The sequence below is a fragment of the Castor canadensis genome, chromosome X (assembly GCF_047511655.1).
Source record: "Castor canadensis chromosome X, mCasCan1.hap1v2, whole genome shotgun sequence".
Lineage (NCBI taxonomy): Eukaryota > Metazoa > Chordata > Mammalia > Rodentia > Castoridae > Castor > Castor canadensis.
In genome coordinates, this window is record NC_133405.1 from 97,806,373 (window position 1) to 97,833,456 (window position 27,084).

Here is a 27,084-nt window from a genome sequence, read left to right on the forward strand (position 1 = left end):
ATTCACCATATATGAAAAAGAAAGTGGAAATAGGAGGAATGGTGGAACACCAGCAAGAAAGAACAAAGGAAAGAGAAAAATGATGGATAAATACAATAGATGTTCTTACTGATTCTGAGTTAGATCAATGTCCTGGATATTGATTTCTGTTGAGCAAAAATCAGTGCAATTGAAAACAAAAAAAAACCGATACTAAAAATTAACAAGACAAAAAGCTGGTACTTCGAGGGGCTGGTGGCATGATTCAAGTGGTAGAGTGCCTGCCTAGTAAGCACAAGGCATAGATTTCAACCAATGTATAACACACCCACACACACAAAAATGGTAACTTGAAAAGATCAAACACTTGACAAACCTCTATTAAGACTGACAAAGAAAAAAAGACATGAATTAGTGATATACACAAATAAATACATTATAGAGATCTGCTATACAACACAGTGACTATAGTTAATAGTATGGTATTTTGGCCATCAAATTTAAGAGGGTAGATCTCATGTTAAGTGTTCTTAAAAAAAAAAACAGTAACAACAACTGCACTGGATATGGTGGTGGATGCCTATACTCCCAGCACTAGGGAGGCTGAGGCAGGAGCATTACGAGTTTGAGGCCAGACTGGGAAGCATAATGAGACCCTATGTCAAAAAAAAAAGCTGAAACAAAGGGACACACGGAAACTTTGGAAGTGTTGGATATGTGCATTACCTTGATTGAGGTAATAATATATCCTGATATTTACATATGACCAAATTCACCAAATTGTATGCATGAAATTTGTGCATGCCTTTGTATATCAATTATACCTTAATAAAACTATTTTTTAAAAAGAAATAAAGGATATCACTGCAGTCCCTACTGACATCAAAAGAATAATAAGGAAACACTTGTTTTTCGGTGGCACTGGAGTTTGAACTCAGGATCTCACATTTGCTAGGCAAGTGCTCTACCACATGAGCCATACCCCCAGTCCAATACTTATATACACATCAACTTGTCAACTTAAATGAAACAGACCATTCCTTGGAAAGCACAAATGACCAAATGACCACAACACATCCAATGTGAATAGACATTTGAGTAGCCCCATTATTTTAAAGAAATTCAATTTTTAATTTTAAAATTCCTCCAAAAAAGTAATCTCCACTAAAGATGGCATCACTGGAGAAATGGACCAACAATTAGAGAACAATTAACACCAATTCTATGTCTTTCTCCCCCAACCCCCCAAAAATAGGAGGGTATATGCCAATTCATTATATGAGAACACTTTTACTGTAATACAAAAACCATGCAAAGGCAGTACAAAAAAGAAAACTACAGGTTAAAACCCTTCATGAATAAATACCAAAGCAAAATCCTTAAAATCCTTAGCAAGAGAATAGCAAACAGATATTAACAATATATCAAAAGTATTATATACCATGACAAGTGGGGCTTATTACATGCATGCAAGGCTAGTTCAAAAAAACTCAACCTATGTAGTCCACTACATGTATGTACAGGCTAAGGAATACACACACACACATACACACACATCCCATACAAAAAACAAAAATTTTTAGTGCTAATACACAAGCTCAAGGTTTCAGGATATAAGATCAATGATAAAATCAATTGAATGTCTGTACCATTGCAGGGAACAATCTGAAAATGAAATTAATAAAACAATTCCATTTACAATATCATCATTAAGAATAAAACACTAGGCTGAAGGTGTGGCTCAAGGGGTACAGTGCCTGCTTTGCAAACTCAAAGCCCTAACTTCAGAACACCAAAAAAAAAAAATAAAACACTTTCACAAAAGTAGTACAGGGTTTGTACACTGAAAACCTATATAAACAGGAAGCCATCCCATATTCATCAATCGGGTTAATGTAAGGCTGGAGGTGTGGCTTAAGAGGTAGGGTATCTAGCAAGCAAGTGCAAAGCCCTGAGTTCAAACACCAGTACTCCCTCACCCCAAAAAAGAAAGCAATACTCCTCAGATTGATTTACAGAATCAATGGAATAACTATTGAAATCTGTGCAGAAAAAAGTGTTCATGTGTCAGGCCTAAAAATGCTATCATTTGAAACTCTTGATTGTAAAGTTGGCCCTAGGCTAGCATCTGGGAACTTAAATTTGGGAGGTTTCCTACCACCCTAACTGATAAGCTTAGCTTACCTATTTTAAGGTGAACATCAGGTTTCTTCTTGGGAAATTGGTATGTGCTAGGCATAGAGTACCTGCATAAATAGTCCCCAATAAAATCTTTTGCCACAGCTGGGTGTGGTGAGGCATGCCTATAATCCCAACACTAGAAGGTGGAGACAGAAGGATCACTAGTTGAGCCTGGGCTATGTAGTGAAATCCTGCCTCAAAATAAAGTAAAATAAATAACTGTTGTCACTGAATCTCTAATGTATTCCACCATAGACAACACTGTACACATGTTGTCACACTTTGTTGCCGGAGGGCTATGGTTGTGGCTCAGTGATAAGAGTACTTGCCTATCACGCACAACAGTACTTGCCCTTGGTTTGACATTCACCACAGCAAAACAAAACAATTTGTTGCTGGTAAAAGTAATGTTAAGTGACAGAAGCCAGTAACAAAAGACTCCATATTGTATGATGCCATTTATATTGAATATTCAGAATAAGCACATCTGGATTGGTGGAGTGGCTCAAGGGGTAGAGTGCATGCCTAGCAAGTGTGAGGCCGAGTTCAAACCCCAGTGCCACAAAAAAAAAAAAAAAAACACTTAACTTCCTCCAGAATAGGCACATCTATAAGGCGGGGGAGGTACAGGGGTGTGAGGGGTTTGGGGTATGAAAGCTAAAGTGTGCAGGAATTTTTTTTGGAGTGATACAAAAGTTCTAAATTGATTATGGTGACGGCTGCATAACTCTACATATACTAAAAAAAATTACTGTATTGTACACTCTAAATGGGAAACTTACATGGCACAAGAATCACATTTAAATAAAGCTATTATTTTATTAGCTATAGACAGTAGCTAATGAAATACATCAGTTCTTTTTTAAAAAGATTATGTTTAGGTAAAGAAACTGTCAAAATATCCCTATTTGCAGATGACATGATCCTATCTATACCTTAAAGACCCAAAAAACTCTACTCAGAAGTTTCTAGGCATCATCAATAGCTATAGCAAGGTAGCAGGATACAAAATCAACATAGAAAAAACATTAGCATTTCTATACATTAACAATGAGCAAACTGAAAAAGAATGTATGAAAACAATTCCATTTACAATAGCCTCAAAAAAAAATCAAATACCTAGGTGTAAACCTAACAAAAGATATGAAAGACCTCTACAAGGAAAACTATACACTTCTGAAGAAAGAGATTGAGGAAGACTATAGAAAGTGGAGAGATCTCCCATGCTCATGGATTGGTAGAATCAACATAGTAAAAATGTCGATACTCCCTAAAGTCATTTATATATTTAATACAATTCCCATCAAAATTCCAATGACATTCATTAAAGAGATTGAAAAATCTACCGTTAAATTTATATGGAAACACAGGAAGCCACAAATAGCCAAGGCAATACTCAGTCAAAGAACAATGCAGGAGGTATCACAATACCTGACTTCAAACTATATTACAAAGCAATAACAATAAAAACAGCATGGTACTGGCACAAAAACAGACATGAAGACCAGTGGAACAGAATAGAGGACCCAGATATGAAGCCACACAACTATAACCAACTTGTCTTTGACAAAGGAGCTAAAAATATACGATGGAGAAATAGCAGCCTCTTCAACAAAAACTGCTGGGAAAACTGGTTAGCAGTCTACAAAAAACTGAAACTAGATCCATGTATATCACCCTATACCAAGATTAACTCAAAATGGATCAAGGATCTTTATATCAGACCCCAAACTCTAAAGTTGATACAGGAAAGAGTAGGAAATACTCTGGAGTTAGTAGGTATAGGTAAGAACTTTCTCAATGGAACCCCAGCAGCACAGCAACTAACAGATAGCATAGATAAATGGGACCTCATAAAACTAAAAAGCTTCTGTTCATCAAAAGAAATGGTCTCTAAACTGAAGAGAACACCCACAGAGTGGGAGAAAATATTTGCCAACTATACATCAGACAAAGGACTGATAACCAGAATATATAGGGAACTTAAAAAACTAAATTCTCCCAAAACTAATGAACCAATAAAAAAATGGGCAAGTGAACTAAACAGAACTTTCTCAAAAGAAGAAATTCAAATGGCCAAAAAACACATGAAAAAATGCTCACCATCTCTAGCAATAAAGGAAATGCAAATCAAAACCACACTAAGATTCCACCTCACCCCTGTTAGAATAGCCATCATTAGCAACACCACCAACAACAGGTCTTGGCGAGGATGCGGGGAAAAAGGAACCCTCTTACACCATTGGTGGGAATGTAAACTAGTACAACCACTGTGGAAAAAAATTTGGAGGCTACTTAAAAAGCTAAACATTGATCTACCATTTGATCCAGCAATACCACTCCTGGGGATATACCCAAAAGACTGTGACACAGGTTACTCCAGAGGCACCTGCACACCCATGTTTATTGCGGCACTATTCACAATAGCCAAGTTATGGAAACAGCCAAGATGCCCCACCACTGACGAATGGATTAAGAAAATGTGGTATCTATACACAATGGAATTTTATGCAGCCATGAAGAAGAATGAAATGTTATCATTCACTGGTAAATGGATGGAATTGGAGAACATCATTCTGAGTGAGGTTAGCCTGGCCCAAAAGACCAAAAATTGAATGTTCTCCCTCATATGTGGACATTAGATCAAGGGCAAACACAACAAGGGGATTGGACTTTGAGCATATGATAAAAGCTTTAGCACACAAGGGAGGGGTGAGGATAGGTAAGACACCTAAAAAATTAGTTAGCATTTGTTGCCCTTAACGCAGAGAAACTAAAGCAAATACCTTAAAAGCAACTGAGGCCAATAAGAGAAGGGGACCAGGAACTAGAGAAAAGGTGAGATCAAAAAGAATTAACCTAGAAGGTAACACACACGCACAGGAAATTGATGTGAGTCAACTCCCTGTATAGCTATCCTTATCTCAACCAGCAAAAACCCTTGTTCCTTCCTATTATGGCTTATACTCTTTCTACAACAAAATTAGAAATAAGGGCAAAATAGTTTCTGCTGGGTATTGAGGGGGTAGGGAGGAGAGGGAGGGGGCGGAGTGGGTGGTAAGGGAGGGGGTGGGGGCAGGGGGGAGAAATGACCCAAGCCTTGTATGCACATATGAATAATAAAAAAAATAAAATAAAATAAAAAAGATTATGTGGAACAGCAGCAAGGAAAGACTCACTGGATCTGTTGGCAATAATGGCACCGATAGGTTTCAATTCTTACTGCACCCTTAAGCTTCTGTTTTTCAGGGTCACATTCCTGCCTCAAGTCTAGCTTGAATCCTCCTTCTGCCCCAACCTCCAATCAGCATGAACCATAAGATCCTAACCAATCAGATCATGCTGAGTCTTACTGAGGGGTATTTAAGCCCCTGCCCCTCTCTTCCTCTCTCTCTTGGCTCTCTGCTCTCTCACTCTCCCACCCAGCAATAAAGAATCTCTTGGCCAGATCACTCCTCTCCACGTGGTCACTTTTGGGGCCTATATTTCCTACAGGATCCCATTAAGAAGTTATTACAGGTTGGAAGTGTGTTTCAAGTGAACTGCCTAGCTGCCTGAGACCCTGAGTTCAAATCCCTGTACTGCCAAAAGAAAGAAGTTATTACAATAATCCAGGCAGTCTGTACAGGGTGACTCCAATGTCTTTGGCTAAAAGACCATATAGACACTTCTATATGGTCTGGACATGGCAATTCTTGAACAACCACTAGCACTCATTTTCAACTATGTAAAGAAGTCCAAGCACTTACTAATAATATGAACCTTGTTGCTATCCTTTTCAGAGTAAATTAAAGTAAGTAAAGCACAATCATCCTCCTCACAGTTATGTATTTGAAAAGATAAAGCTCAATATGAAATAACTTCAACCCAAGGCAGAATGTGATAAGTGAATTAAAAATTCATAGAGTGAATACAAAAGTGCTATTGTTTGAGGACACATGTTGTTGAGCCCATTATTACTGTCAGTACCATCACTATTGTCATCATCCCTACATCACAAGCGTAATTACTGAGTAGCTAAAGTAGTTAAGGCACTGCTAGGTTCTATAAAGACAGCTGGAAAACCACTGCCTTCCTCCAACATACATCTATCTTCTTAATGGAAATATTAAGGAAATGTATCAATAAATACAACATATACAAAAATGCAGCTTTTACAATGGGGAGTGCTTCTATTAGGGAGGAATCACCAATTTCCCTTTTGAGGAATAGCTTCTCAAAATGGGCTTTTCTTTTTTATTAGCATGTATTAATCGTATAAAGGAATTTCATTGTGATATTTCCACACATACATATAATGTATTTTGATCAAACTCACTCCCATTCCTGTCTCCCATCCAAGTACTAACCAGGCCCGACCCTCCTTAGCTTCCAAGACCAGACGAGATTGGGAGCGTTCAGGGTGGTATGGCCATAGACCCCCTATTACTTTATCTCCCCTCCTCCCTTTAAAAACATTTTTACTGTAATGCAATTTATTATTTTTCTTTTGCCTATTAGCATATTTTAATTGTACAAAGCGGTTTCATTGTGATACTTCCATACACGCATATAATGTACCTTGATCAAACTCGTCCCCTTTATTGCTTTATCCTCCCTCCCCCTTTTTAAACAATTTTTATGAAGAAAAATGTTGATTTTTCAATTGTAATTTTTCCTATTCGCCACTGTTTAAACCTTTTAACAGGTTTCATTATTCTATTTTCCTGAGTGCATAAAAAGTGCTTTAATCATATTCACTCCCCCTTTATTTTTGCCCTCTTCCTCCCGCTTGTTCCCCCCTCTCCCAACAGTCGCCGTTTTTTACACCCCTGGGTTTTTCTTGGCTTTTATTTTTCAGCGGCCCTGAGTTGGAATTCCGGGAACCAGGCAGACGCTCTAGCCCTTGGGTTACTCCGCCACCCCACTGGCGATCTGGAACCTCGCGGGAGCACGTTTTCCACCTGCGGCGGCCCTACTGGCCACATACTCATTGCCCCAATTCACCAACTTGGTTTTGACGCCGCGTCTAAACCGGAGCAAAATGCGCATGGCACGACGAGGCGTCAAATACAGACTAGGTTAATCTTAAACCCTATTTTAATGTCCCTAGAACGGGGGACGGGGTTGGGGGAGGTTCTTAAGGGTGTGTGTTTGGGGGAGGATACTCTTAAATGCTATGAGAGAATCCGAAAGGCTTCAAGCTTCCAGATCTCCCTTTAAGCTTTCGGTAATGGTTTAAAAGTTCACAAACTATGACTGTTATACTATCTAGAGAGAAAAAGACTTTATCACCAATTAATACCTTAAGTATTTTTAAAATGTTATGTTGTCAGGTGTTCCACACATTTGGCTTCACAGGAAAAAAAAAGTTTCGATTAACAGAAGAGTTGCGTCTGCCAGTTCTCCCACATAAAAGACGCAAAAAGCTCGTGTACATTTACCAAGCCATCAAATTAAAAGCTATACACTCGAAAAGAGTTCTCCACAAATATAAAACGGAAACAAGACAAAACCAAACAAACAAGCCAAAAAATAAGGACGAGGGGCGGAGGAACAGGAGACTAACCGCCTCAGCAAAACCGTCTCAGAACAACCGCCACCGAAGCGCCGGGAAAATGCCGGCGAGCAACCGGCACTGGAAAAAACCGCCTCAAACTGAACCCCAAGGCTGCCGGACTGACGCCACCATTCTCACCAGCAGGGGGAGATAACGAATCAGTTCTTGGCTCAGGCAGATTTAAAACCACCAGATGGGGTCAGAACACTGGAGTAAGAACCCTTTATATTTTTCTTATTCTCAGGGAATTTCTTTTTTGGACCCCCCAGTCCCTGGAAGAAAAAAAGGGCATACTAATGGTGCGCGCGCTTCGCGCACTCCCCTCACCTCCAAAGACAATGGAAGTGTCCAACGCCTGAAGTGCCCGGACCTCCAGCGAGGCGGGGTGGGGAGGGGGGAGGGGAAGGCGCCTACCCTTTTATAGGACTGGAATTAAAGTGGTACCTCCCTTGAAGAAGTTGGGACTAGTCTGCGGGAATAATTTCTGGTGTTCCCTTGCCCAATGTGATGACTATTGACTATTGTTAACAGTGATGCTCCTATATCAAAATAAAAGAGAGGATTTTTTTAGTTTTGTTTTAAAGATAGGATTTTAATGTTCATTATAAAAAGACAATTTAAAAAAGAAATGATAAATACTTGAGGAAATGGATATACTAATTAACCCTGATTTGATCATTGCACAATGTATACTTGTATTGAAGCATCCACTGTACCCCATAAATACATACAATTATATGTCAAAAATAAAAATAGGAGGGTGGCAAAAAATAATAAAAATTAAAAATAGTACTCATTTCTTAAGACTATGAGAAATAAGAGAATCCACAAGTCTATTTCTTCTTTTTTTCTTTTCTTTTTTCTTTTTTTGCCTTGTGCTTGCAAGGCAGACATTCTACAACTTGAGCCACACACACTCTCTGCCCCCCAAAAAAGCATTGCTCTGAGAAGAAGCCTGCCCAGTCACATAAATGACCACATTCTCTTTTGTCATTATTACAGATCCCATGACTCCATGGTTTCTGAATTATCTTTTCTGCCTAAAATTTCAAAACTATCATTTATTTCTAGAACCCAGTGTGGCGAATACACTGAAAAAGAGACAGAGAACCTACACACACACACCCTGCAGGCTTGCAACGTAGGTGATCCAGAAATGGGGAAAGTTAATTAACTCTACAAGGCCAGATCTAGTAAATGTCAGATGAATTATACTGACAATAAGCAAATCTCCTAGGAAGTCAGAGGAGGGAAATTTCACAGAGGAGGGAAATCAGAGAGGAGCCTGATCAGAAGTGGCCATGGCCAAACCAAGCCTGCCTCTTAAAAATAGCTGTAGGTCATTTTCTACAAGACAACAAAACAGACGTTAAATGCCTAATTAAGCCTCTGCTCATAAAGGAATTTCCATTTACCTTTAACAGCTGGCACTTGAAGTTTTTAAAAAATGAGAATGTTTATAGCTTTTTAAAGTCCTTTGTTTTCTCTCTTGGCTCCTTCAATCACTCATAGGAAAGGACAGATAGACACAATACAGACATAACATAAATAGTTGACATAAGTAATTATGCAGAGATGTTCAGAATAGCCATCTATTGTTTCCCTTTAGTACAGTTACATGAAGCTGCTCCAAATCACACTGCATTCTCATGTCTGGAAAACAATTTGGGAGAAAAAGTAGCCTTCTCAATTGTATTGGACCACAATGAAAAACATCTAAGCTTTTTGGGGAGGGGGCAGTATTGGGGTTTGAACTCATGGCCTGGTACTTGCTAGGCAGTCACTCCACCACTTGAACACAAGCCCTTGAACAATGTCTGATAATCATTGACATCATTTCCCTCCTTCCAGATAGTCACAGTGTCTGAGCTGGCAGAGTGGCTTAAGTGGTAGAGTACAAAGCAAGCAGGAGGTCCTGAGTTCAAGCTCCAGTGCCGCAAAAAAAAAAAAATCAAATAGTCACAAGGTCATCATATGAATCAAATTAGGTAAGCTAAATCTGAGGCTGGAAGATACTCAGCAGGACTAAGAGGCAGACACAGTGATTTCATGAAGGCTGATAGTTCACTTCATTTAATTTCCTTTTGCCATTATTAAGAATAATTGCATTACAAACACAGGTCCCCTTTGTATTATCTTAATAGCTTTTTCAAACTTTCAAATGCAAACTGAAAGCATATTTCAAGTATTGATATATACTATTATTCAAAAGTCTGTGTGGAAGAGATGTTTGAGTAGAATAAACAAAATTAGAAAAATGTATAATGGTGTTTAGGGAAGGATTTGTGTGGGGACACATAGTTGCTGTTACTTTCTTTTGTTGGATTTTATTTTATTTTGTTTTTGGCAAAAGTATCTCGATATGTAGCCCAAGAAGGTCTGGAATCTGCTATGTAGCTCATGTCTGCCTCAAACTCATGATCCTCCTGCCTCAACCTCCCAAGTGCTGGGATTATAGATATGCACTACCATGTCCAGACAGGATTTGTGTTTAACATCTCTATATGTGTCTCTTGAAGGCTAATCTAAGTGCAGACTATTGACACACATTTATTCATTAACACAATATATTCCCTATTTTGACTCTGAACATTCTTTGTACCCTTTTTGTCTCCCATACTCAGTGCAGGCCAGTTTGAGAGTCTCAAGAGCTTTAGAGAAAGAGGAGGCGGTAGATACACTGTGACCTATGACTAAGCCACAGCTGCTTTGATTCTTTCCTTACACTTTCTTTATTGGTTTCACATCCAAATGCTGCTCTTGTCTGTTCTGGTTATCCTCCAGGATGACAGGACTGGAGTGCCATGGGACAGCATTCTAATCACCCATACTTCTCTCTTTTGTCATTTGGGGATTTGATAAGACATTTTCCAGGCACAGACCATAGTTTTTCCCTTTTGGCCTGGGAGACACAGAGTTGGCTTTTTAAAAATCTCTTAAGGAGATGTGTACTGTGCTTGGAGAACATATAAACAGTTTCTCCTTTGCTTCTTATTCCACAGAGAAGAGCCAGACATAGAAGCCCCAATTTTGTCTTTAATCATCGAAAGTTCCCCATTTGGAGTGCCTTACATGGTTGGATATTAAGCACTTGTGAGGTGTATAGTTTGCAAATATTTTTTCACATTATGTAGGTTGTCACTTCACTCTGTTGATTGTTCCCTTGCTGTGTGTGCAGAAGCTTTTAAGTTTGGCACAACCCCATTTGTCTATTTTTCCTTTTTTTCCCTGTGTTTTTAGGGTATTGTCTAAAAAATCCTTGCCCATTCCAATATCTTGAAACATTTATATTTTGTTTTATTTCAGAAGTTTCACACTTTCAGGTCTTACATGTAATTCTTTAATCTATTTTGAATTGACTTTTGTAACTGGTGAGAGTGTCACGTTTTATTATTCTTTCTTAAAAGAAGACATACAAATGGCCAACAGCGATAAGAAAAAATTGCTCAACATAAGTGATTATTAGGTAAATTCAAATCAAAACCCCAATGAGATAGCACTCACTCCAGTAAGAATGGCTACTATCAGAAAGACAGAAGAGCCAGGCACCGATGGCTCACACCTGTAATCCTAGCTACTGAGGAGGCAGAGATCAGGAGGATCATGGTTCAAGACTTGCCTGGGCAAATAGTTAGCAAGACCCTATCTCGGAAAAAAAAAACAACCCATCAACAAAAAGGCCTGAGGTACAGTGGCTCAAGGTGTAGGTCCTGAGTTCAAACTCCAGTCCACAAAAATTAAAAAGACAAAAGATAACAAGTGTGATGAGAATGTGGAGAAAAGGGAGCCCTTGCATAACAGGCAACATGCTTTTGCTGAAAAGCACTGACTCCTTACCTGAACCTTAACTCAAAACAGGAGACAAGTTTAGAATCCCTGCCTCCATTTTCGCATCTGCCTTTGTTCTAACCCATTTACCTTACAGGCAACTTGGAATTCAGGAAGGGCAGGACTGACTCATAACATGCTTACAAGGAGGAATGGAGGAAACTGCCCCAAGAAAAGGAACAGCAGAGTCTTGCAGGACAGACCACCCAGCAGGCAGCAGCGACTTGCTTATCCTGACTAGATTGCTCCCCATCAAGTGGTAACAGCAACAACTTCTCTGGAACCCCTCCCAAAACAAGGACTGAGATATGATCCACCACAACACACTGTGACCTGGATTGTTTAGTCATTATGCATATCTTTTGGCCTCTACCCCTAATTCTTTTTCTGATGAAAAAGAAGCTCATGGCTGTGCCCTGAAGATGGGCTGAAGTGTTCGCTTTGCCTGTTCCTGTGGTGGGCACAAACCACATAATAAATCTCCTTTCTCTGCCCTTCACCATCACTTGTCACTTTATCTGGCATGTTGAGTGGCCAGACCTGACATGTGGAACCCCTGATGTTTGGGCCTGGGCCTAGAATTCCAGTTTTACTTGCACACTATTTACTGACACAAATTAGTAAGTCATTATGGAAAACCACATGAAAGTCCCTCAAAAATTAAAACTAGAACTGCCATCCATATAATCCAGCAATCCCACTCCTGGTTTATATCTGAAAGAAAGGAAATCAGTAAGTCAAGGAGGCATCCGAACTCCCAAGTTCACTGCAGCATTAAGAAAATCTGATCTATACTTACCTGGCAGGGGAGATACCATGATCACGAAGGTAGTTTTCCCAGAGCGAGGCTTATCCATTGCACTCTGGATGTGCTGACCCCTGCGATTTCCCCAAATGTGGGAAACTCAACTGCATAATTTGTGGTAGTGGGGGACTGTGTTGGCGCTCTCCCCTGCAAAAAAAAAAAAAAAAAGAAGAAAGAAAGAAAATCTGATCTATTTACACAATGGAGTTTTCTTTCTTTCTTTCTTTTTATTATTGTTGTGCTGGGCACAATGGAGTTTTATTCAGCCATAAAGAAGAATGAAATTATGTTGTCTGCAGGTAAACAGATGGAACTGGAGCACTTCATGTTAAGCCAAGTAAGCCAGGCTCAAAGAGTCAAAGGTTGCATGTTTTCCCTCATATGTGGAAGCTAGACCTATAAGTTAAATGTATATATAGGTACATATATGATCACACACACACGTATATATATATACACATACATACAAATATAGAGAGAAAGAGAACAAAATTGCATTAGTGAGTCTGTCTGAGGGGACTAGAGGAGGCAGGAGAGGTGTTTTCCCTCCTATGTGGAGATAGACACAATACAAATACAGCAGTATTATGAAAGACGGGTCGCACTAAGGGGAGGTCACTATCGGGAGAGGGAGGGTAAAAGAAGGAAGTTAAGAAAGTGAATATGGTTGATGTACTTCCTATACAAGAATGAATATAGAATTGTTAAACCTGTTGAAATCACCATAAGAAGGGGATTAAGGTAGAAAGGAGAAAAATAGAGGGGATGACCCAAATCAGTTTATATTACATATATACATGGAAATGTCACAATGAAACTCCCTGTATGTTAAACAAACAAAAATGTCTTTTTTTTTTCAAAAACGGAGAACAGGGAGGTAAAACAAGTCCTGTCTGGGGGTTGGTACCAGTGGGAGGGGGAAATAAGGAAAGGGGGAGAGGGTGAACATGGTGGAAATATGTACTCGTTATGAAAATGGAAAAATGAGACCTGTTGAAACTGTTCCAGGAATGGGGGGGAAGGGAGACAAAGGAAAATGATGGAAGAGGATGAATTTAACTATGATATATTGTAAGAACCTTTATAAATGTACCCCTAGTACAGCAATAATGTGCTAATAAAAAAATAAATTTAAAAAAAAGTCAGTAAAACAGATTTTTCCCTTTAGAGCCTCCAACCTTGCCAAAACATTGATTTTAGTCCATTGAAACTGATTTCAGAATCCCGACTTTCAGAAATGTAAGAGAAAAAAATGTTTAAGTCACTCAGTTTGTGATAATTTGTTTCAGCAGTATTTGGAATAACTGAGGAAGTATTGCAAATGAAAGAGACTACAGAGTCAGGATAACTAAATGCAGCTTGTGATAAGAAGTAGGTCCTTTGTCTATAAAAGACATTGTTTAGACAACCATAAAATGGAATAGTATCTAAGGATTAACCTATGTGAATTTATTAATTTTGATGACTGCATATTGTAGTTTTGTAGAAGAACTGGCTTTTATTAGAAAATACACAATAAATTTTTGTGAGAAGTAGAGAAAAAAGAAAATGTTACAAAAATAAAAAACATTGAAACAACCCATCTATATATGAACAAAATATAATGCACTGTACAGTATGCTGTTGACTATTAGGGTAGCGTGGTGATAGGGAATGAGCAAGTAATGGATGGGAGTGGGTTAATTTGATAAAAGCATGACATATACAGGCCTGAAGTGCCACAGCAAAAACCCCTTGGACTATCAACATACGCCTAAAAAATGAAGGGCAGGAGACTCCCAGTTTTTTCTGGGAGTGGGTACCAGTGGGAGGGGTGGGCACCAGTGGGAGGGGGTGGGCATAAGGAAAGGATAGGTGAGGGTGAATATGACACATGTATTTTGTACTCATATGAAAACAGAAGAATGAAACCTGTTGAAATTGTTCTACGAAGGGGGAGGGAGGAAGAGGAAAAACCATGGAGGGGGTAAATCTAACTAAGATATATTGTAAATATCTAAAATAAATGTAATATATAACTAAGATAAATGTAAATATCACAGTGTATTCCCCTGTGCAACTATTATATGCTAATAAAAATTTTTTTAAAAGAAATGGAAACAACCTAGTAGATGGATAAAGAAGTGTGATACATATACATAATGGAATACTATTCAGCCATAAAAAGGATGAAATCTTTTGGGACAACATGGGTAAGACTACAGAACATTAAGTGAAATAAGACAGGCTCAGAAAGACAAGTACATATAATCTCACTCATATGTGGAATCTAAATAAATGATCTCATACAAGTTGAGAGCAGAATGATGGTTATCAGAGGCTGAGGAGACTAGGGAAAAGTTTGGCTAATAGGGGGATACTAAGTCACTATTAGTTAGGGACAAGAACTTCTGGTACGCTATTGAACAGTAGGGTAACTGTAGATGACAATAATGTACTGGATATGCCAAAAACCTAGAAAAGAAGATTCAGGATGTTTTCACCATAAAAAAAAAAAAAGATAAATCCTTGAGGGGATAGTTACGTTTAACCTGATTTCAACATTATACAGTGTGTAATTGCAATGAAACTCTACAGGATACCCCATAAATGGTATAACTCTAATATTTTATGAATCAATGTATAATATACTTGTTATATATGAATAATATGCTATAAATACATAATATATTCGTATGTAATATGCTTTTAAAAAAATTTGCCCTTAAAAAAAAGGGTGGCATAGGAAAAACAGGTCCATTGTAGGTTTTAGCTGACCATTGACAAATTTTAACCAGGTTCTTTTGAGCCCTCTTCTCAACTAGGCCTCAATGTTGGTCTATAAGAACTGCAACTTTAAGCACAAATGCTTTCACCCACCACCCCCTATACACATATACACACACTAAAAGATTTGAACAAATACTGACATAGTTTTTATAAGGTCAAGGCCATACCCCTAGTATAATGAGGACCCCAGCCGCCTTCAAATGCCTACCTGAGAAAGTTCAGTGCTGCCCAAAGAATTTACTGTCTATTCCAGCCAAGACCTCACTACAGGTCCTGCCTCCCTTTCCCTAGAACATGTACTTTAGAAAAGTTGGAATTATAAATCCTTTCTCTGTCTTTTTGAGATGTTATCTTCTACAACCCAGAAGTGTCTTCCTTGAGGACCTAGAAACCATCGCTTTGAAGTGTAATCATTAAGAAAGATAGGACCCAGGTCTCCCAGCCTCTTTGGGAGGGTAGGAGCTAACTGATTAGTTCCAGTTAGCAAATGCAGATGCTCTAGTCACTTTGACCAACCTCACCCCACAAGGTCCCTCTAGTACTTTCCTTTTAGCTCACCCTGCCTTCTGTTTTAGTGATGTTGAGCTCTGTTCATCTGAAGTCTCTCTCTCTCTCCCCTTAGTGTGGTGGTCTCAATAAAATCTGTCTTGCCAACTTTAACAAACATGTTGCCAAGTTTCTCTTTGACACCATAAACTACCAGGATCAAAACTGTATAGCAAGGTTAAGACATGAAATCTCAGGGGAACAGGGAAAAGAAGAAACGTAGATTCAAGAAAATGAAACTATTATTTAGGGAGTTACCTCAAATGATTTTGAATTCAGATATATTCATTTACATGCATGAGGTGAAAGTGGAGATGTGGAAAAAGGACAAGGAGAGACAAAGTGTGACTTGGGCACAGATGAGAGCCATCTGGTATGGGCTGACATTTCCAAACTGGGTTTAAATGGAAGGCATCTCAAAGTGTAATGGATAATTCTCTAAAAAAACAGAACCAACAATAAGCAGTGGCTGGAATGGAAAGCAGTGAGCAGGGCTTAAGTCTTTTCATGACTTGGAGAGTTTTTAAAAGGCTGACTCTGTCATTCATAGCTAGCTAGATAAGCTATAGATAGATGGTAGATAGAGATATATAGAGATATACTATAGGTATATTAGAGAATAAGGAAAGAATTCTCAGAATAAAGCTCATGACTTTGTGCTGTCACTATTCTCTATGGAAACAGTGATGTCACCAAGTTAAAAATCTAGTACCAGCTGGCAGTTAAAGCATTAGGAGAGTATGGAGAGTTGAGGAAAGACAGAACATCTTGAGGCAGACCAGAAGTCATCACAGCATCCAAATTCACCAGAAAGTATCATCCAAAGTTCCTACACATGATTTCCTTCTGTGATATTACAAAGGTAGGGACATCTTTTAATCACTTTTTGATTAATTAAGGGAGTATCTTTCTTTGGCACTACTGGGGATTGAACCCAGGGCTTCACACTCTACCACTTGAACTATGTATGATCCAGTCTTTTAACTTTTAGTCTTTTTCAGATAGGGTCTCACACTTTCCCCCTGGGGCCAGCCTTGGACTGAGATCCTCCTACCTCTGTCTCCCAAAATAGTTGGGACCACAGATGCTCACCACCACACCCAGCTGGTTGTTGAGACAGGATGTCACTAACTTCTGCCCAGGCTGGTCACAAACCACAATCATCCTGTCTCTGCCTCCTGAGTAGCTAGGATTACAGGCATGCACAGCCACATCCTGCAAAAAGGGATGTCTTAATGGTGAGGTGAAACCACAGAAGCTGCTAAGGCATCCTCCATTTTCATTTTATTTGGGATACCCAGAAAAGACTTTGATCAACATTTGTTTCAACATAAATTCAAAGATCTCTTGTCATGTAGCACTCATGCTCTAGTGGGAAATTCAAAGAGAAATTCAAAGAGAATTGTAGAAATAAGCTACAATGTGAAAATAGTTTTGTCCATAAAAGACTAGTGGTCATTTTGTATGAGAAAACAATAGCCCTCCACCAAATGGGTAACTAAGGTGATTAGATCCTTCTTGAGGTCTCTCATAAAAAGGAAAGACATGAGACCAGGTGCAGTGACACATGTCTGTAATCCTAGCTACTTTGGAGGCAGAGATTGGAGGGATCTGGGTCCAGGCTGCCCCTAGGCAAAAAACAAGACCCTATCTCAAAAATAACCAATATAAAAAGGGCTGACAGAGTGGCACTAGTGGTAGAGTGCCTTGCCTAGAAAATAGGAGGCCCTGAGTTCAAACCCCAATACTGCCAAAAAAAAAAACAAAAACTAGGGTGAGGAAGAGATGGGCGATCTTGAGGGACTGTGAACTCTGTGAAATATGTGTGCCCTTCAAGATATAATGGAAAAAGTGTATCCTACAGCAGGCAGCCTGATGTCCTGAGTTTGCCAGGGTGCCACACCTTTTCTCAGGTTGCTATAGCACCAGGCATTGTGACTTAACAAACCCCACTGTAACATCTCAGGGTTAAAGCCAGTAGGAAACAGTCTGGCTCATCAGTCTGGCCCAACAGCTGACGGTGGGGGCAGCTAGCTGCAGGTGCCCAAGAACTTGGCACTGCCCAGTTCCATCTAAAGGGGCACATCTTCCTTCTGGGTGGCACATTTCAGCCAAAAGTCCAAAAGAACTTCATTTTCAAGGTAATAAATTTACGCGTTTTATTTTTTAGAGTTTTTTTTTTTTTTTAGATTTAGATTGGGACAGTATTCAAATCACATCACGGACTTCTCTGCCTCTCTTTTTTTTCTAGGCTAGGGTTCACTAGCTCTTGAAAAAAGAAAGAGCTCCCTCATCTGAGGCTGTGGGAAGCCTTTTTTCTGTAACTTTTTCAAGGTTTCACAGAGATTCTTGAAGGGAAAACCCAAAAACATCTTGGGGATGGCCAAGATAGTAAGGGAATATGGTCTCATGTTAGAGGATAGTGGTTCTAAAAAATGTTTGGGGCAGGCAGAAAATTAGACAAGGAAAGGGAGGAAGGGAGGGAAGGGAAAGGGAGCAGAGAAAAGGAGGGGGAGGAAAGTAAAGGAGAGAACAGAGGGAAGAGAGGAAGGAGGGAGGAAGGGAGAGAAAGAGGAGAAGGGAAGTGAGGGAGAGAGGGGAGAAAGGGGAGAAAAGGAAGGAGAAAAGAAGAGGGAGGAGGAGAGGGACAGGAGGGGGAAGGAGAGAGAGAGAAGAGAAGAGAGGGGGAGGGGGAGGGGGGAAGGAAGAAGAGAATGTGAGAGTTTTTGAAGAGCTAGTTTAAAAAGGTCTAAATTTTGAGAGAATGAAGTTCAACAACCTTCTAATACTTAGACAAGAGGATTGAAGTCTACTGAGTTCTTAATTGGTCTTACACAGCAAAAATTATCACTGGCTTCTGCCATTTTCTTTTTCTTTTAGCTGGACTGATTTGTTACAGTTATTTACCTGATTTCACTTATTGTAATAAGAAAGACTCTAGTTGAACTGGGGTTGGCTAGAATTAGGAGGAGGCGAAGTGACCTTGATCCTTTGAAGGTACCCGAGAGTGGGGAAAGAAATGTAGAGAATGAGATTTAGTTATGGAGTTGGGTAGAATTAAATCACTAAATGTAATCTGCAGTCTCTAGACCACCTTTTGAATTTGCTTCACATTTTTCCTGACTGCTGTTCTCCTAAGTCAATGAGATACTCCCATGGTTCCAAATACTTGGTGTGGTGAGTCTAAATGAAAGGAAATCACAGATTTTGGTAAAAGTTAATGGTCCTGTGCCTCAATTTCAAAATGTCTGAGTGTCCTTCCCCACTGCTCCCACCTCTCCCTGCTGTTCTTAGCCTAAACCTGTATGAAACAGATATGGGGTTCAGCTCAAGAGGGCTTTATGACCCCACTTCTGTAAGTATATACAAGTATTCAGATTTTTTATTTCTCTTTTCAGATGTCTGATATCGACTGGTTACACAGCCGCAGGGGCGTGTGCAAAGTAGATCTCTACAGCCCATCAGGACAACAAGATCAGGAACGGAAAGTGGTAAGATATGACCCGACTTCTACCAAAGAGCAGAAAAACTTGTTGTAGGGCTATAGAAATATTGGGGCCCAAGATAAATTTATGGAGGTGACTTCTCCAAGCAACCAGGTTCAGCAAGATCTTTCAGGGAACAGCACACATATACATCACACAGGGATGAATAGGGGAGGGGCAGGGGGAGGAGTGATGTAAGAGAGTTGGGGGAGGGGGGCCTGAGGAGGAACCTGAGAGGAGGGAGGAACCTGAGAGGGAGGAACCTCAGAGGAGGGAGGAGCCTGAGGGGAGGGAGGAGCCTGAGGGGAGGGAGGAGCCTGAGAGGAGGGAGGAGCCTGAGGGGAGGGAGGAACCTGAGGGGGGAGGAGCCTGATGGGAAGGAGGAGCCTGAGGGGAGGGAGGAGCCTGAGGGGAGGGAGGAGCCTGAGGGGAGGGAGGAGCCTGAGGGGGGGAGGAACCTGAGGGGAAGGAGGAGCCTGAGGGGAGGGAGGAGCCTGAGGGAAGGGAGGAGCCTGAGGGGAGGGAGGAGCCTGAGGGGAGGGAGGAGCCTGGGGGGAGGGAGGAGCCTGAGGGGGAGGAGGAGCCTGAGAGGAGGGAGGAACCTGAGGGGAGGGAGGCCTGTTGGTTGCCTAGTAACCAGCTTCTATTACCTAAGCACCTGCTACGTCATAATGCCCAGCTACCAGTAAGTTACACTAGGACCTCTGAAGAAGGCAAAATACTTCAAATGCTTCACACCATTTCCCAAAATTCAAGTGATTTACAATAGTACTCACATTTTTAGCATGTTCAAGTACCACCCATACTATTCGCGTGTTTTTTCAATGCTTTTAAAATTGGTTTACACTTTAAGTGACTGTCACCCTAAGCAATATTATCCATAACAGGTTTGACGTTCTATTAGAGTATACCTATTAAGCACAGATATGTTTATCCATAAGTACTACCAAAAATCTTTTAAATTAAGAGTAATAATACTACATATTGAGAAACACTGATGTTATAGAAAGTGCCTTAAACTAGAAGCCAGGGAAATAAAGTTCTATTCCAAGCTGAGTATGTGTCAGTTGGGCACAGCATTTCACTTCTCGGTTTTCTCAATTAGTATATGTGAATATTGTCTTTTGGGACTCTCTGTGACAGGCTGGTGCTCTCATCTAGGAAATTGGGCAATGTTACCATTCTGTTTGCCTGGTCATAGTCACAGTATCGATGTTTATGGTAAAACTTGTACATACACTATCAGTTAATCTTCACAAGAACTTCACAAGGTAAGTGGAGTTCCTCCACAAAAGAGAAATTCTGGCCTTTTCTCTAGAGTTTATCTAAATTCACCCTCCTAATTTGATGCAGATATGCTTTGTGGATGTATCCACCCTGAATGATGAAGACAAAGATTCCAAGGTGGGTATTTTCTGATCAAAATTGGGTGGAGGTGGGACACTTCTGAGAACGGTTACAAGTGAAGTATGAGAAAACCAAAAGGTTGTATCAGAGGGCAGAAAAGTGGGGGGAGGGAAGACTCAGATGGAAGGCTGTCATTCTCCTGAGCCCAGGGTCCCTCGTTCTGAATTTATTGTCACTTTTTTTTCAGTGTTTTTTTTCCTCAGTGCTTATATATTTTTAATAACTAGTCTTTTTTTTTGCTGTTTTTTATTAGCATAGTGAGTTTATTGTCTCTCTTGATACCAAATCTCATTTTGCTGGTAAAGCAAAATAATTAAAGCGTGGAAGATAGCATGTCAGAAAAGTTTTTAAAAAAATCTGTCCAAAAGGGTGGTGACTAATGGAATATGCTTCTTCAGAATGATGGCCTTGTGAGTGTCTTGAGAAGGGGAAGTAGTAATTTCTGGAAGGATCTTGTCTCATTCTTCAAAGACTAGCTAGCATTAGAAGTCTACTTCTCCTGCAGAAAGAAAAAGGACGATAGGAGACACAGCAGTCATGATTTGAAGTGGTAGCCGACGGGAGCAACTTGCAGAAGTCTCAAAAAGCAACTATTCATAAGAATCTCCTTTAATTCCATAGGGTGCTTCTGGTTCTAGGGCAGACAGTGACTTAAACCTGGAGAATCTGGAAGAAAAAGAAATTATCGTGATCAAGGATACTGAAAAGCAAGATCAGTCTAAGGTAGACTTAGCCTCTGAAATTTCACTACTCAGAATTCCTAGGGTCCAATACTGAGTCTGAGGACTCTGGTTCAGAGTTAGTAAGGAAACTATTGCCCAATAAGTCATCAATTTCTACACTATGACATTCTAGACAACACAGGACTAAGTTCAGGGCCACGGTAAGTTCAACACTACTTATAAATGACATTCATCAATCACAGAGGCTCAGAATACCATCTCCTGATTTCCAGGTACCTACTCCAAATAGAATGGTGTTATTCTAATCCTAACGAAGATGTGGGCTCATAAGAAACATCTTTGCTCTGATCTTTGCTGGCTTATGATGGACTTACATGTCCCACATTGGCCAGCATCCCTCGAGGAAGAAGTGCTATGGAGCAAAGAATATATAACAACACAGAATTTGAGTTGTTAGAGAATTTGAGTAGTTGAGAATTTGACAATCCTGTTGTCTAAGGGATTGCCCAGACTGTTAAGTAGCTTCGTTTAGAAGCAATTAGATTTACATGGCACCGTCACATCCAAAATCCATTTGTTTTTGTTTATCTGAAATCATCTTTTGGGTTTTTGTTTTGGGGGGCACTAGAACACACAAGAAGTTAGCCCCACATTCCTACAAGCCTGGAGTAGGTGGTATTGGGACAGGATATTTGGCTACTGTGCAAAGGAGTTAAATGTTCTGTGTCTGTAGACTCATATGTTATAGCTAAAACATCATTTCTGGTCCCAGATACCTTTGAAATGAGGAAAATGACCCCAAGGAAGAAACACAAGTTACACAACTTTATTAAAAAAAATTTGGGTTTAGGGGCTGGCTCAGTGGCCCCAGCAGTAGAACGCCTGCCTGGCAATTGTGAGGCCCTGAGTTCAAAAATTTGAACTGAAAAAAAATTTGGGGTTTGGTTGGGGTTGGCCAACTCCATTTTGAAGTCTTAAGAAAGGTATAAATTATACCTGGTGTTTATTTCTTTAAAAAGCAGCCCATATTTCCTATGATGCACATCACCTTGACTGTAATTGAAGCCTACTTGCAAAATTACATTTCCCAGAATTCTGTGAAGAGAGCAAATGAAGTAATTGAAGAGGCAAAGAGGGCAGCAGTACTTAGTGATGTGTCGGAGATGTGTACACAGTACATATACATGTATCCAGATATGAACATACAGCTACAAATCACAGATATAAAAGTACGCAAAGTTGAAACACACATCAATAAATACATTTACATATGTTTAAAAGTAATCTAGCCCAGTATGGTAGCACATATCTGTAATCCCAGCAACTTGGGAGGCTGAGGCAGGAGGATTACAAGTTTGAGGCCAGTCTGGGCTACATAGCAAGACCTTGTCTCAAAAACAATTTTTTTAAATTCATATACACACACACTAAACACACACATGCATTGGTATAACAGATCTAAATACAGTGACCTGTTCATGAACAAAGACACACATAATATAAAGATATACAGAGTCAGATGGCATGACATTCCCACATGTGACACACATAAACATTCATTCACACTCATATGCACAATCATAAACATACACTCACATCAACACATATGAGCCTTGATCAAAACACAGCAGCCATACAAATTCAGGTATTGTCATACACACTTATAAATATACATGACCAGGAACGACCTATACAATAAGACCTGCACAATGCCATACACAATCATGCCGACATATACATACACAAACTTAAACAAAGTGACACACATTCACTAACACTTGTTTGTATGCATCGATACACAAATTGACACAAAACACATTGACACAAGTGTAATGACGTACCCATTCATGTTATTCACACACATACTCAGATGCCAGGGTATATGTAATACTGACTCACAAATTATAAAACATTGACATAACTTATGAATTTACTGACACATATTCATCAATCACCAGTTTATACATACTCACACACATTCATTAATGTTATATGTTATTAATGAATGCATACATTAATATGTGATTTTTATGCCTTAACACAGAAATAAGTTTATAACCTCATGATGGGTTACAGTGAATCGATGACTCAAATTGATACTTATTTACATATTCAGAGACACTGACATACACAACCATATTTGCAGACATATACACATGTACACACTAATGTAAATACACTGGCTTATATGGTAAACACACATAACAGTCAATTTCAAAACATTATTACACATGATTGCATGTAGTCATACATATGAACACACATACACACAATGGCACACTTTCACAAACCAACAATACAGACCGACATATTGTCACATCTATTGATATGTTCACACACATGAATTGCTATAGTGACGTTTATATACACACACAACAGACACACTGACACACTTTTGACACTTTGAGACAAACATACTCACATGAAATTGACAAACACATTGATAACACTTGTATAACAGTTAAGTCTACAAGTGTTTATACTATGAGTTTTTTTTCATAACGGAAAGGTTTTTTGGTTTTTTTGGTGGTACCGGGGCTTGTACTCAGAGCCTTGCGTTTGCTGGGCAGGCTCTATACCATGCTGCCCCTTGTGTTCGAATGTGTGTTAATGGATATATGTAGGTGCTATGTCCCCCTGCAAATGCCCAAAATTGAAATTCCTAATTTGTGCAGTTTAGTAGATGTATCTTCTAATTAAAATAAAGGAAAGAAGTAGCCTACCCAAACCCTTATGGATAGGTGTTCTTCTTTTTTTAGATGGAGGGATCTGTATGTCTTTTCAAACAAGCACCCTCTGACCCCCTAAGTGTCCTCAATTGGCTCCTCAATGATCTCCAGAAGTATGCCTTGGGTTTTCAACACGCGCTAAGTCCCTCAGCCTCTAGCTGTAAACATAAAGTAGGAGACATAGAGGGTGAATATAGCAAAATACCCTCGGGGAACTGCTTCAGTGTGTACGCTGATCAACTGAACATGGATTATTTAGCCAATGGACCTCAAAATGTACGTCTAGAAATGGCAGCAACTAAGAACACCAACAATAACCAAAGTCCCTCAAATCTTGCCAACAAATCTCCTAGCAATCAGAGGGCAGTTATCTCCCCTGATGGGGAATGCTCTATGGATGACCTTTCTTTTTATGTCAACCGACTGTCCTCTCTAGTAATTCAGATGGCCCGAAAGGAAATCAAAGAAAAATTGGAAGGTGGAAGTAAATGCCTCCACCATTCAATCTATCCACCTTCTGGTGACAAAGGGAAAATCAGCCCCCACAGTGCTGTCAGCAAGATTACTTCTGAAATGGCCCACGAAGCTGTGGAACTCACTTCTGCTGAAATGCGTGGCCCTGGGGAGGAGGGAAGGGAGGGTGGCCGGAAAACCTTTCTGTACAGCGAATTATCCAACAAGAACAAGGGTGGGGAAAAACAGATGTGCCAGCGAGATAGTAAAGAATTTGCAGATTCCATTAGTAAAGGGCTCATGGTTTATGCAAATCAGGTGGCATCGGACATGATGGTCTCCGTAATGAAAACTTTGAAAGTGCACAGCTGTGGGAAGCCGATTCCAGCTTGCGTAGTCCTTAAGAGGGTGTTGTTAAAGCACACCAAGGACATTGTGTCCGATCTGATTGATTCTTGCATGAAGAACCTGCATAACATAACTGGGGTCCTGATGACAGACTCTGACTTTGTCTCGGCTGTCAAGAGAAATCTGTTCAATCATGGAAGACAAAACGCTGCAGACATCATGGAGGCCATGCTGAAGCGTTTGGTCAGCGCCCTTCTTTGCGAAAAGAAAGAGACTAAGTCTCAGAGTCTGTCATATGCAACTTTGAAAACTGGAACCCATGATTCAAAGTGCAAGAATCAGAGCCTTGAATTCTCAGCTATGAAAGCTGAAAAGAAAGGGAAGGACAAATGCAAAACAAAACAAGACCAGTGCAAGGCGTTAACAAGTGCCGAGAGAGTCAGCGAACATATCCTCAAGGAAAGTCTAACCATGTGGAATCAGAAAAAAGGAAACCCATGTAAAATGGCCACTAAATTGTGCACTAATAAAGATGAGAAAAGAGAAAAGATCAGCCCCTCCACAGATTCATTGGCCAAAGACCTGATCGTATCTGCCCTTATACTGATTCAGTATCACCTAACTCACCAAGCCAAGGGTAAAGATGCATGTGAGGAAAAGTGTCCTGGTTCATCAGTGGGCTACATGGCCCAGAGTGCCCAATATGAAAAATGTGGAGGTGGCCAAAGTGCTAAATCACTCTCAATGAAGCATCTGGAAACTCGTGGAGCTCCTGGACCATGTGCCTCCGTAAAGGAGAATCAACTGGATTCTCAGAAGCTGGACATGTCAAACATCGTTCTGTCGCTGATTCAGAAACTCCTTAGTGAAAGCCCCTTCAGCTGTGATGAACTACCTGAAGGTGAGAACAAACAGTCTGCATGCAAAGCAGCTTCTTCATCCAAGAAGCCTGAAGAACAATGCCCGGACAATCAAGAAGTGGATTTCATCAGCGGGATGAAACAAATGAACCGCCAATTTATCGATCAACTGGTAGAATCTGTGATGAAGCTGTGTCTGATCATGGCGAAGTACAGCAACAACGGGGCAGCCCTTGCTGAGTTAGAAGAACAGGCAGCCTTGGCGAGCAATCCCAATTTTGGCTCCCAATGTGCTCATGAAGGTGCGATGTCGCAGAGCTACCAGGATGCTCCTGGGCCTGGGCCTGAAGTTATTGTCAATAATCAATCCTCGACAAGTAACTCGCAGAAGCAACTGCAGGCTGTCCTACAGTGGATTGCAGCTTCCCAGTTTAACGTACCCATGCTCTACTTCATGGGAGACGACGACGGACAACTGGAGAAGGTAAGGAATGCTGATATCAAGGTACAAGAAGAAAGAGCTAGAAGGAGAGGAGGTGGGGAGGCCAGCATTTCATAACTGTGCTCATTCGCTCTCCCTCAAGCATACACGACACAGTTGCTTTCCTCGCATTAGAGCGATTCCAGAGAAAATGAACACTTAGCCAAGTTATTTTCAGCCAAGGAAATGAGCCCAGGCAATCCTCCTTACCCCTAATGTCCTTCATTTTTTAGGGGGGGGCAGAATAAAGGTAACCCCAAACCTCTACCTAACAATCAACACAGACTCACTTTTAAGGGCCTAGCACCCAGTGAAGGGTAGTTAGTGAACACAATTGATTTAAGAGTTTGCAATCTATATTTTTCGAGAAGATTCCATGGAAAAGGAAAGGGATGTCAGCAGCCGCCAGTGCTAGATCTGTGACACCCATTAATTTTAGAATCGTGGGTAGGAAGTGGTGAGGATGGGGGTGTTAATTTGCTTTGTCCAGTGGGTCCTTCCTCTAAAAGCATTAGCTGACTAAAGTGACTGTGCTCTCTCCACAGCTCCCTGAGGTTTCAGCCAAGGCAGCAGAGAAGAGTTACAGTGTAGGAGATCTTCTTCAAGAGGTCATGAAGTTTGCCAAGGAACGACAACTGGATGAAGCTGTGGGTAACATGGCTAGAAAGCAACTGTTAGATTGGCTTCTCGCTAACCTGTAAATTGAAAACTCCTTCAACTCACTCCTCTCCATCTCACTCCTCCCCACCCCCGGCAGCATTGCATCCCAGCTGGAGCCACCCTCAACATCCGCCTGGTGAACTGCACAATACATGATTGTATTTCCCAATACATCTGAGCAGTTGCACTTGCTAATACCGGGTGCCCTTGCTGGGCAAGAGCGTGAATAAAAAAAAAAAAAATTCTGTCCTCCTTTTTTGATTAAATATACTGAAGCAAGGAACAGGGAGTGGGTTAAACTTCCATGGCTGTAAAACTATTGGACTTGTGT

At 40.3% G+C, this 27,084-nt stretch overlaps 2 protein-coding genes and 1 non-coding gene across 5 annotated transcripts in view; 2 read left to right on the forward strand and 1 right to left on the reverse strand.

Moving 5' to 3' along the window:
• Positions 1 to 7,788, reverse strand: part of Ccnb3 (cyclin B3) — a 73,926-nt gene extending 66,138 nt beyond the window's left edge. For 2 of the 3 annotated variants that reach the window (XM_074062619.1, XM_074062616.1), the window contains exon 1: positions 7,445 to 7,782. The gene's annotated coding sequence lies outside the window, so the exon portion shown is untranslated. Of the gene's footprint in view, positions 1 to 7,444 lie in introns of all 3 variants that reach the window. The other variant, XM_074062617.1, reaches the window with a different exon arrangement.
• A 4,530-nt stretch (positions 7,789 to 12,318) lies between these two features.
• LOC141419951 (U1 spliceosomal RNA) lies at positions 12,319 to 12,482 on the forward strand. Its single transcript, XR_012444675.1, has one exon. It is a non-coding gene; the product is annotated as a U1 spliceosomal RNA (small nuclear RNA).
• A 4,000-nt stretch (positions 12,483 to 16,482) lies between these two features.
• Akap4 (A-kinase anchoring protein 4) lies at positions 16,483 to 26,794 on the forward strand. Its single transcript, XM_020152401.2, has 6 exons — positions 16,483 to 16,509; positions 19,046 to 19,138; positions 20,486 to 20,536; positions 21,161 to 21,262; positions 23,982 to 26,096; positions 26,639 to 26,794. The coding sequence occupies exons 1-6, from the start codon at positions 16,483 to 16,485 to the stop codon at positions 26,792 to 26,794; spliced, it is 2,544 nt and encodes an 847-aa protein (XP_020007990.2).
• The last annotated feature ends 290 nt before the right edge of the window (positions 26,795 to 27,084 follow it).

What these genes read in the sequence shown, in the direction of transcription:
- Akap4 (XM_020152401.2), top strand. Translation starts at nt 16,483, where the DNA reads ATGATTTCCTTCTGTGATATTACAAAG. An exon ending in AAGATCAGGAACGGAAAGTG is followed by an intron (nt 19,139 to 20,485) that starts GTAAGATATGAC and finishes AATTTGATGCAG; the next exon opens with ATATGCTTTGTGGATGTATC. An exon ending in ATGAAGACAAAGATTCCAAG is followed by an intron (nt 20,537 to 21,160) that starts GTGGGTATTTTC and finishes TTAATTCCATAG; the next exon opens with GGTGCTTCTGGTTCTAGGGC.